Below are 12,516 nucleotides of genomic sequence, written 5' to 3'. Positions count from 1 at the left end.
AGCATATGTACAGGGAAGGCACATTAATTTGAAGCCTCCACGTGGTGAAAAAATGTAATTAGCAAAATAGTTAAGCAGAATGCAAGCATGGACCTATCTAATGTTAAAATATAGCCCTTGTTTAGAACTAGGGCTTTTTGTTATATAGATATTAATGTTATAGGTTCACTGTGGGGGAAGAAAGGGGCCACGCATAATTTTAAAAAGAACTAAGTACATCACACCCTGTAAGGTCTTTATTCTGACTAAAACAGACATAGATAGGATTAAAGAGATTACTGGTTAACCCAGAAATCTCTGACTTAAATCTCAAGTTCGTATGATTTCAAATGCAGAATTATTGGCATGGTATCAAAAGGTAGGTTGACTTTTCTAAGCTTAACTAGACATGAAAGCACATTTACAGGAAGGTTCCATTTTAATACCACAAACCCTCTACTTTTCTATCAATATTTTTATCAAAGAGGTGAGTGATTATCATGACAAAGCAGAGTCAGGTTTAGGAATTCTTAATCTGGTTGTGCTTCAGAGGAAGGAAAAGAGTTTTTCTGTAGCTTTAAAACTTTCTATTAAACTGAAAAGGAATTTCCTTTACATTATAGTCAAGTTTAAGATTAACAGTTAAACTTTACCAGCCTAGTATATGACATTTCTTGTCTTTGAATACTTCTGGAATAAATTTTTGATTTACCACTGTCTTGGTAGAGCTGGAGCTTGTCTTTTTTTCTTTATTGATATTTGAAATTCAGGAAAACCTTCCTGTGTACATTGGAAGCTTTTTAAACTTACATTCAAACTAATTTTGGAAATTAGAAATGGAATAAGCATGTGAAATATAACTAAAAATGTGTAAAAGGAACTGTGTAAATGGCAATGGACTTAATTTTATTCCTTGTAATTCCAGTCCATGACTATAGATATATAGAATATTTATATTATAAATATATAAATATATAAATGTGCACATATACACATGTATCTTGCAGCATCTCTGATCTTCTAGTACAGATTATGTTTCTTTGCTAATGCATTCATAAATTCTTCTATTATAGCCTGTCAATATACCTTAGTTTAAATCAGTGATGTAAAACTGGGGTAGCAACCTGAACCAGATCCCAATTTATCTCAGGCTAGTCCCTTGTAAGCTCTATTAACTCAGACTGAGAAATAGTAACTAAAGTACAGGAGTAGTGAATCAACAGTATTTTAAATCCTCCCCACTGGCTTCATAAGAGAATCCAGGCTGTTTATAATGCTATTATTGCTTGTCAGAATTCTAAGTGGTATTGTGTACAGCTAGAAATAAAGATGATGTATTTCAGGGCTTGGGTATTATTTTTTTTCTCTTATTGAGAACATATTAAAACATTGTTGGTGCTTGGTGTGGGATTTTTTTTTCCTTTCATTCCTGTATTATTTGTACAGTGCTAAGAATGTGACTTCTGATCTATTAATTTTTTTACTATTTTTAATGAAAATACATTTTGCTGGCATTCCTAATACTTATGAAGAATAATGATTTTTTTAAAGAAGTATAAATGTTAGGAGTTTCCTTTCTTCATATCCATTTTTGTAATACAAGGCATGGGACTTATATTGTTTTGTATTTTAAGGAGAGGAGAAATGCTGAAACAGTTTTTCTGAGTGTTTTGCTCGTGATAACTGAGAGCACTGAAGCTGCTGGGAGGGAGAAGCTCGCATAAAAGACATTCTCAGAGTGTGTGCGACTACTATAACAGCGCGTGTGTTTCTGCCTCTGGCTTGTCCTGCTGAGCTGGCTTCTGGTGATGTCTCGGGAAAGGACAAGTGCAGCAAAGGGTTAACGTTTTACTATCACCCTCAGAAAGGCACATTTGCAATCCCTCCCAGTCTTGTCTTCCTTTTTACACCTCATTTGCTCACCGATACTCCTCACTTCAAGGCAGATCCTTTGACCTAAGCAGATTATTGTAGACGCATGAAGGACACAGCAAGCTATCCTGTGCTTTTAAAGGAGGAGATTTTGGCTCCAAAATAGGACACTAAGCTTTTCAGCCTTCTGCTGCTGTACCTAGTGAGCACGAGGCAGTGTCTGGGGGTGCTTAGTGGACTCCTGTGGAATCGGATGGGAAACAAAAGCAGAAGTGGCAGCTGCTGCAAATGTGGGAGCCTGTGCCGTTAGCGGGAAGCGATTGCTAATAAGGGCCTGTGAGACCTGGGTTTCCTTGGTTTCCATGACAGTTATTAGGTAACACAGAAATTGAATTGTCTCCCACAGTGCTCTTGGGGGATAGTGGCATGACGGGGTGCTCCAGGGACACAGACTTGCAGCAACTCATCAGTCTAAGCATGTGAAACTCCCTGGATTGTTGTGCCTTACTTCTTTGTTTGCTGTGTCTCGCTTGTGTTTGCAATTTGCTCTGCTTTGTTGATTTTTTTTTTTCTTTGGATGGAAGACCCTGGCTACACCGTTTCTCAAATAACATTTTCCCCTTTTTATTTAGAGCTGAGCTTGGCAAAGAAAGGATATGAACAATTATACAGGTGGGCTACTCGGGGGGAGTGAAGATATAAGGCATCCAAACAGGTACTGGCAACCTGCAGCTCTGTAAAAATGCCACTCCAGCAGATTTCTGTAGTTCCAGCGCGGGAGACTGCCAGCAATGGGAGAAGTTCAATGGGCACAAACAAAGAGAAGAGCAAGGAAGTCGAGGTAAGAGGAAGGTTTCAATTTGCTCCGATAGGGTGAGTGTGCCTCTGGTAGGCAGTGGGTTTGGCTGCGGAGCAGGATGCGGCGTTGCTGGAGCATTGCAGAGTGCTTAGGGGTGCAGCTTTAGAACACTGCAGGCAATGCTGTGATAGCAGCACCTCAGCATTACAGAGATAAGGAGCCTATTGCAAAAGTAAAATGAATAAATGAAGGAAGTTACAAACTGCATTAGGGGGTTTTAGCATTTTCATTTAAATGATATTCATAACAGCCTGCTAGTGCTGACAGTCATTGTTCCTTATAAGCTGTCAAGTAACAGTTTCTTTATAATAGGTTGGATGAAAAAGTAGTTTTAGTAAAATTCCTATCTTTGTTTAAAACCAACAAAAATATTGTACTAAAGCCTGTCTTTCTAATACACGTGTTGTAGGCATAAGCTCTATAACTTAGTCTTTTTACCATTTAAAAGGCATCAGTGTTTCATTTTTTATCTCTTGACTGACTTTCTTTGATTCATATGCATACAAACGTGTTGTTTCATCAGGAAATAGTGTATCCTGTTGTCTCCCAGTTAAGAAGAAACTGTAGGTTCATATTATATTAATGGTTAGTACAAAAAAGTACAGAAAATCTGTGCAATTTTAATGGTGTTTTTACCTTTGGGAATCTCTTTTGGTATATATAGATTAAACATGTACTGTGCAAGACCAAAAAAAAAACAACATCCCTTCCAAACCTGAAACATAAGTAGTCTGTTGATAGATACAGCAGTAAATGTATATAACGTAGGCACCTGCTTTTTGTAGACATGTTTCTTGTCTCTGTGCTTTTCTTTTCCTCTTGCTGTATGGAAAGCAAGGAACTATTGGGAAAACAAACATGGTGTTTTTTAGCTATTGTCTGAGACTGTGACAAACTGCATCCCTGAAAGAAGTCTTTCCTTTTGTGGTTTGTGTCATATAGTTTTCAGGAAATTTTTAAGTTCAACAGATGGTTGATATTCATAACAGGTCTGTATGACTGTGGGAAAGTATTGTTTGGGGTATTTTTATTTTTAAATTAAGGATAATATTTTTGTTCATTATTTGGCAATGACAAGTTCACTGAATATGATTATTCTTCTGGTTTTTGTTTGAGCACTTTGGTATAAGTAGCATCCTTCTCTGGAAGTAGTGTCCGCTTGTTAAGTGGTAGAACAGTCATCAGAGTTCATAATATTTTGGGGTTTGTGTCTTGAAATGGAAAACCTTTGGTTTGTTTTTATTCTTCCATTAATTGGTTAAAGATGAAGGTTCAGGTGAAAACTGTTCTTCATATTAAGGTTTAAGGTGTGAAAAGCAGAAATATATCGTGTTACCTGGCTTAAAATGGTCTCTAGCATTCTTGTTTTAATTTGATCATTAGACTTAACTGAAGAATACATGTAATATTCACACAGGAGTCAGATAAATGTGATAATTAACTTAGAGGGGTGGGGGAAGTGTGGAGCTTCTGAACTGTGAGAATCATCTCATACACTTTTCTGTTTGGTTTTTTTTTTCCCTGTGAGGTCTGGGTGGCATCATTTCAGCAAGACTCTGGTTTCTTCTTGTATGTTGTGGAAGTTATATATCAGAAAAGAGCAAAATGGCACAGAAAACTAAGTTCATTAAAGTTTTCTTCTAAAATTAATATGAAAAATACCAAACACCAACCATGCAAAACTCCCAACCAAACTCAAAGTACATGGTACTCATTGAAATGTATCTGCTGAACTGCTCTTTGCTGGTCAGAGCCTAATCATTCTGCTCAAATTTCTGCTCATCCCATAAGGCTTATGGCTGGAATTCATACAGTGTGAAAACTCTCTGTTACTATTGACGGAGACAGTAGCTCAAGCAGTAAAGATTGTTTTTCCCATAGTATCTACTTATGTAAATTATGACAATGTTCAGGCTTGTTTTGTGGATGTAATTTGGGAGTAGTGACCCAGCCTTTTTATTGTCTAGACAGAGATTGCTCAGGCTTGTGTAGATGGTGGTCTACCCCTGCAAATCCTGCACAGGATGGTTCTCACAAAGGGAACTTCCTTGCTGGTACTCAGTGTTTCTGTCTGTGTTGGTGAGGCTATTCTGGGTTCTTCATATTCTGATATTATTTGTGCAAGTGCCTGCTTCCTCTGCCTTTTCATTAGCAGGCTTTTTGAGGTGAGAGATAAATAAAGTAGTTAAATGGGTTTCTAGCTGAGAGTCTCAAGCTGGTTCAGGTTCAGGAAGACATGAAAAAAGGAAATGTCTAAAAGGTCTTCCAGTTGCTAGGATAACAATTGTTAGGATTGTATGCCACATCCTGTTATTGCTAATGAATTTCATGTGATGTCCATACAATAGCATTAAAATTTATGAAGAGTTCATCTTCTGTCTAATTGCAGAGCTCGATGCAGCGAACTGTTTCCAAGTTCATGGTGAATTTGTAAATCTTCCTGAGTTAGTCATGTACAGCTGAGGTTCCTAATGATGCAACTCATTCTATAGTGCTTTTCTGTGATTTTTAGATGCTCATACACATGCTTTATCTGAAGATTTGAATAGTGTGTGTGCACAGTTATAGATGGTTGCCAAACGCTGATCTATCATTAAGAATATTAAGTGCAGAATCGCTTAGGAGCCACAAGTGCCCATGGTGTACCTCTGGCCAATATTAGGAGCAGAGGTGGGGTAACAGTGGCTAGAGGGAGTGTTTACAGGGAATCTTTCTATGCAGTGTCCTTTGTTGGAGCAAAAACTTTGGTCCTGTCTATTTCTGCAGTTTTTCAGTTATTTGCCTCAATAACTAGCTGAAGTTGTAGCTAATGACGGAATTTACATAAAATTTAGCTATAGAGCCACTTTGAATATAGCCTAAAGATGAGATAGGTTTTTCCATAATGAAGCAATGAAAATGCTTAGGTGCTGAATAACCTGTTGCAGCAGCTGTACACTACATTTCAATACAGAGATATAATCTACTAGTTTGTTTCACTGATTTTAGGAAAGCTTAGCAGCCATTAAAGCCACTAGTTTTGCCCCAAACATTTAAGTGGACAAACTGTCCTTCATACTCTTTTGGTAATGTGGTTGGAAACGTTTCTTGCAGAAATGAAGACCAAAGTATAAAGTGCATTCACAACATGATGTGGGCTTTTTTGTTTTATTTTTTTTATTAAGCAGTTAATTCAGCTTTCTTCAATATTTGAGAAATATCATAAGTTTATAGTGAAGTGTGGAATTGGGTTTCTGGGAAAGAGAAAAACCTCTGAGTGTCTGTTTTCAGAAAAGTTTACTAATAGAACTGTTGTTCAAAGTGAATTAAGTCATAGCCTAAAGATCAAATTATGTCATCAGGACTCCACATTAAGTAAGTTTTTTTAAATACATGGATTTCAGTGCCTTGAGACCAGTGTCATATTACTATATGACTCCGATTTTATAGGTATATAGTATGTCAGCAGTTACCTTGAACTTCTGGTTGATTTTCTCTACAACAATAAAAAAGGTGAAAGAAATGTATATAATTCCTGAAGAACATGGTTGATGAAATGCCTGCTCTGGCTCAACATTTTATTATTTAGCTGAGAACATACACTGTGAAGTTCATAAAACAGCCTCAGTTTGCATTGTCTTGTGTATGTATGGACATGAATTATTATTCTAAAGTGAGTTAAGTACATAAAGAAAATTTCATACAGTGAGAAAATTGGATAGGGCAAGTGAGTGAAGGTCAACAAAAATACTATCTTAACACTAACCAAGAGTTTGCAAGGCTCATTGAATAAACTGCCATGACTACTGTGGAAAGTCAGACTTGAATGTTGTATATTTAGAGTGGTAGGAGTAAGTTTGTAAAAGCCAAATATTGTCATGATATACTAAAGAAGATCCTTCTTGATGCCAAACTAAATTTGTAAATACTACACCTATTCAACTTAATCAGTTTTCAATACATGGTACTGGAAAATTTACATGTTATCTGAGTGTAACAATTTAGAGTAGAAGATACCTTAACAAAGAACACAGTGATAGGTATCAGTCAAACTTCATTTGGTTATCTTGCAAGACTTTGAGTAAAAGAAGAAAACCCCAACAAAATAGCCTTTGTTATATGGCTTTTAGACATATTGATATGCCAGTGTAACTTGCTTGTCATAGTGATGAGTCTTACTCTGTTGCCCCAAAACCTAACTCAATATCCTAAAGATGTTACAAAATTTGATATTATGTAGTTAAAAAGTAACAAATTAGCCATGTTATTGTTGCTTTATTTTTAGTTTTGATTCTTTGCTCTGAACTGGTGACTGGTTTTCTACTTACGCCTACTGTGTTTCTCTGGTCTTAACAGATTTTATTGCTCTGGCAGAGGTGATGATGGCTATTAGTTTCCTTCACAGAACTTCATAGAATGTAATAAGATGCAAGGAGGAGTCCTCACTCTGCTGTGAGTGTACTGTGTGTGTACAATATTGTACAATACAACTCTCTGTGTATTGTACTTTGTCATGAAATTTAGCTCTGCACCCTGCACAGTTCTGTGCTGTGAAGGAAACTTTGGACCTGTCTGTTCTTTAGCAGTGTTTTCATGTTCTGCCTTCTCAAAAGCAATAAGAATGAGACCTGTAACTTTGAAGGCTTTAAATGGTGCCAGGGAAATACTTGCTATTTATGAAGGATTATAGTAAATTGGATTTGAACTTGGTAGTTTTTTTCTGTACAGCTTGTACCTTAAAGAAAAAAAAAGTGTTGCTCGAAATTACGTATGCTCATTTACTGTGTAGAGCATGGGTTTTTTTTGTAAGCAGATCTTTAAGTCAGAATTGAGACTGAAACCTAAAGGGTCTTTTGAATGCTACTTTTGAGTAGTTGCTAACATTTATTTTAAGCGCCAGACTAGAATAACTGCAAATGTTTACCTTATGGCTTGTAAGTAGTTTAGGAGGTATTGACATGTGTTTTAAGGGAGGAAGCAGTAGCTAAATGTTATTGATGGAAATAAATTATTTTACATTCATCTATGTTATCTCACTTGTTAATTAATTTTACATAGATGTGATGATAGATTAAATATTTTTAAAGGTATACAGTTACTTATGTGCTACAAAGAAAGTGCTTATACATTTCTATGAAATTATTTTCATGGCAGTTGTGAAGTACATACAGAGATACTTGATACTTGAAAGGTCTGTAATTAAGGAAATAAAGTAAAGGTTTCATATGTCAATGTTGTTTTGTTGCCTTACAACCTTAAGTTAAGCAATGTCTTGTGTTTTATTATAGATTTTTTTCTCTGGTTGTTTTGTTTTGGGGGTTTTGGGGGTTTGTTTTGTTTTGGTTTTGTTTTTACTCTTATATAGGGAGGCATAATATTTAGTGTAGTTAAGATCACTTTACCAAAGGTTGAAAATAGTGTAACTCCTTATGCGTGATAATTTCACTTATACCAGTGCTGATGAAATGGCTTAAGGTATGTAATGCAAGGAATAAAAGTCTTAGAATTGCAGGATGTTGAGGAAATAATTCATAAGCCAGATAGACGGTTTTGGTGTTATAGCTAATTATCTCACATTCTAAAATTTCTTAGGTGTAATTTAACAGATAAGTAGATACGGTCATTTATTACCTAAAATACACTGGGATTATTTTTTTTAAAGAAAGGGTAAGGATGTTTGTTTTCAATGACAGCTGCCTGAAAAGAGTCATGTAATTACAGTCTTTTTGGGAGGTATAATTTTTTATTCAGCAATAGATGTGGGGGTGGGAGAATGTGGAGGGGAACCTCTAGCATATGAATCAGATTCCTGATGTAATCTGACATGTATTGCTTTCCCTGGATAGTTTTGCTTAATGTAAAGCTCATGTTGAACATGATGTCACATACAATTCATGACAAAATCTCAAATCCTGTTTATTGTCAATATTATATGGTATTTCTCAAAATGGTCAATGACATGACCATGGTTTGGACTTCTATGCTACATTTGCTTGAAAATCCAACTGTATGTGCAGTTATAAGACACTGGTTCCTAGCGAAGTTTTTCTGTGGTTTTGTGGTGATAGATTGCTGCTGTGATCTATGGTTGAAGTGCTCCCAAAGTACATCCGTAAATCAGACTGTGGCATGCTTAGTTATCTTTAGGATGCTTTAGAAAATTAAGTTCTTTATCAGTAAGTCTTTTGGTCTCTGTTTGGGAACTGTCATTATTTTGGTCTGTCATGTGATTCTTATGACAAGCAATTTCATGGCAATGATACAAATGGGAAATGTTACCAAACTTGCTAGGTTTGTTATAATAATTTTGAAACCTTGTACCTTTTTTATATTTCTGTGAATAAAAAGCATTACTGTGCTACCAGTAAAAAATTAAAAGATTCCTTGCTGTGCTTTCATTAGCATGCTTTGGGATAATGCAGTTCTTAATAGGCTGCTTTTCCTGATAAGATTATGCAAAGGCTACTGGCGGCATAGTATTTTTTCTTTGGTCAGGCTTTTTATGAATAGTCTATAAAAACGTATTTTCCCAGTTTGGGTTGCTGTATATTGACTATGTGTCCAATACCAGTATTGATTTTAAAATTGATCTTTTCACTGATTAAGGATTTGAAGATTAAGATTCCATACCTCCGTAGCCTTCTGCCTCTTTACGTTTGTAGCCAGTGCTTACAATCTGCTGGCACATGCCTTTTGCTGCTGCTGACATTTGACTACAAGTCTCATGAAGAGAGCATCTGTAATTCCTTTTATCACTGAAATTCCCAGTTCCAATAAATTGAATTGGGCTTGTGTGTGTGTTTTTCCTCTCCTGCTCTAAAATGGCTTTCCGTTTAAAATACTGGGCTTCAGATTTCATTTAGTTTGAATTTCTCTCTAAAGTTAATCTGAGGTTTTACAGAGGAAGGATTTCCATATTAAAAGTAAATGTAGAATTTTCATAGTAAATTGTGCTTTTTAAAATAAATGCAAAACCCCAACAAACGAAGCCATGAACACAAAAATTTCCCATCTTTAATTAGTGGTTGTTTGTCTTGTCTTCGGCTATATGCTTCCACACTTTAGTTTCATGACTTACTTGGGTCTGGAATTATATTGAAGCAGTGGCTGTAACTGAGACAGTTTGCAGAATGTATTGTAGTGCCCAAACCTGGAGGCTGAATGGGGTACCAGGAATTAGATACAGTTCAGGAAGCTGAATACCAGTTGATTTACTCTAGGTACCTTTCACACTAACTTCCATTATGAACAGTATTCTGTGAGCTATTCTCCTTGGTGCAGATGCTTCTGGCACGTTGGCATGTTACAAATAAAGTTCAAATAAAAGTTACCTAAGGCAGAACTTTGTCATCAGCTAAGCCTTTGTCCCAAGACTCATTTTAAAGAAGTATTGTTTAATCTAATCAGTATTTAAAAAATTACCTTCTATGGTTACATATACCCCACCATATGTTGTTCTGTTTAAAGATAGCTCTTAGGCATTGAAACCGGGTTGTTGGCAACTATTCAGTTAAGGTACAATAGGATAGAGGTTCAAATTGCTTGAAATACTGTCAGTTTGCAAAACTGATGCTAGCCTGATATGTTTCTCCAGTTTCATGTGAATCTAGCTATCTGAACAAGAAATTTTAAAATCCTGTGTATTCGTGCATATAAAATTATATAAAATTATTATTTCCAGTAATATTTATTCTTCCTAACCATGAACAGAATAATGCTGAGTTTGGTGTGATTTTTTTTTTCTAAGGCAGAGAAGACTTGCCCAATTTGAGGGTCTTTCTCAAAGATACTGTGAATGTTCCTCAATCTTACCATGAAAGGGAAAGATTATTTTCTGTATAACACAGACAGCACTTTGAGCTCATATCATCAGTTTTGGAAGGGGAAGGGTGTTCTTTACACCTGTCTTCAGAGAATTGTTACAAGCATCTTAGAAATGCAATTCTAGCTTCTGCAATGTGCACATGTATAAACCACTCTAATTGCATGAGGCTTGTTGATTCTTGTCCTTTAAAATGAGGTGGTTATTGCAGATCTGCTGAATTCTGTACTTGCTTACAGGTGAAGGCATTGTTCCACCACAACAGAGATCACCCAGGGTCTGTCACAGCTCCTGGTCTTCCCTCTGCTGGAAAGGCTTTTCTTGTCTGTAGAAACAATTTTCATAAAATACACACATTCCTTCGCTCCTGTTTATATGTACATTTGTAACTTTATTATTTTGAGGTATTCTTCTGTGATTGTTTAAAAATTTTCAATATTGGAGAATGTAATTTGACAGTGTAACCTTACTTTTAAAGGGAATACAAACATCAGCTGTTTCACATTCTACGGTGGGATGATGTAACTTTAATAAGAAGATGGAAGATGGCTCTCAGCCTACTTTGAAGTATTAACAGATTATCCAACTCTTCTCCTAGGTTTTGAATACACGAGATTCATGACTTCATTTCCCCATCAGTACTGTCTTTTAAAATTGTGGCAGCAGGAACAGTATCTGTAGACAGTGGAAGCATTTCCTTGTTCAGAATATGTTTCTTAAGACTATCCATGTTGAGGAATGAAATTTTTCAGTCATTAGCATGGTTTCTATGCCTTCATTTATCTCAGTTATTAGCCAAATGTGTCCAACTATATACTCATAGGATTATGTGAAAACAAAAGGTTGGAATTATTTTAGTATCAATAATAATAAAACTGTCACTTGGAGCAATTAGATGTCTGAATCCACTGACGTGATCCTAAGGAAACCCTTTTAGTTTACTCACTAGATACATTTGAGATTACAGCTGTATTTTACAGTACCATAATGCTGAAACAGTTTAAAGTAGTTACAGTGATGCCTTATTGATTTTAAAGAAAAGCTTGTCTTATTAGAGAGATCTGTTGTCTAGTGGCAGCCCAAATAGAAAACCCCCACGCTGTCATTTCTCTTAAAATATCAAGCTTGCAGATGCTTTAAGGGAGACTTTTCCATTCTGTACTCTACCATTACTGCAGGAGCCTGTTGCACTGGCTCTGTTGCTTTGAGTGGTATAAAGATGCAGCAAACACTTTGCCCTCTTACTGCTCCCTATGCTTCAGGGCAAGAAATCAGAAACCATCATTTCAGTATAGGATATAACTGCCAAGTACTTGGTGCAAGAACAAAAACTAAGTGAGGGTAAGGGTCAGCAATGCCATGTTAGTATTTCTAAGTTTTAGCTATGTTTATCTATTCCTTCCATTTACTTCAGACACTCTTTCTTTGAGAGGAAAACAAAATGCTTGTGATCATCTCCAGTGGTAGGCAAGATGTTACCACAGGGCAAATGGTTAACTAGTCAAACCTTGTGGAAATAGTGCATTTTGTTGGTGAAATACGTGTCTGCCTTTTTGGCAGTGAACCCTGCAATGCTAGGGCTGAGTAGGCACCAAGATGTCTGAGCATGCTGTATCACACACTGGATGCAGCTAGAGAGTACTGTGGTTAAGCAGTGTGCACGACCCAGAGAGTTTGGTAGCTATGAACACTGTGTGCTTGGAAGGACACTGTATCTGCAGTTTTCTAACCACTTCCAGATTTTTTCTCTGAATACAAGAACTCAGACACAGGTGGCAATGTGAATTGGCTTTCCTGAGCCCTGTGACAGTGCTGTCTCACTGTTACAGATGGGCAGCGACAGGAATGCCTGTTAAGACCCTCTAATGCTGCTACAGTCTCCTCCAGTGAGGAAAGGAGGTCACAGCATGCACAGGGCACTGCTGCTGTGAGCTCAGCCTATCCGCACACAGCCTGAAATCTGTTTCAAGTCTCATTAGTGAGGATTCCCCATGGTAGCCACTGT

The 12,516-nt window shown here is 36.6% G+C and overlaps 1 protein-coding gene across 7 annotated transcripts in view; it reads left to right on the top strand.

The window, feature by feature from the left end:
- The window catches only part of MARCHF1 (membrane associated ring-CH-type finger 1), a 223,438-nt gene that overhangs the window by 93,024 nt on the left and 117,898 nt on the right, over positions 1–12,516 (top strand). For 2 of the 7 annotated variants that reach the window (XM_085058625.1, XM_085058622.1), the window contains exon 3: positions 2,484–2,692. The exons of the other annotated variants lie outside the window; for them this stretch is intronic. In XM_085058625.1, coding sequence (XP_084914751.1) covers positions 2,594–2,692 — 99 coding nt within the window. In that variant the 5' untranslated portion in view covers positions 2,484–2,593. The remainder of the gene's footprint in view (positions 1–2,483; positions 2,693–12,516) is intronic. 7 annotated transcript variants of the gene reach the window in all.

Source organism: Lichenostomus cassidix, chromosome 4 (genome assembly GCF_008360975.1).
Source record: "Lichenostomus cassidix isolate B80296 chromosome 4, HeHo_3.0, whole genome shotgun sequence".
Lineage (NCBI taxonomy): Eukaryota > Metazoa > Chordata > Aves > Passeriformes > Meliphagidae > Lichenostomus > Lichenostomus cassidix.
This window is presented reverse-complemented; position numbering and strand designations above follow the sequence as displayed.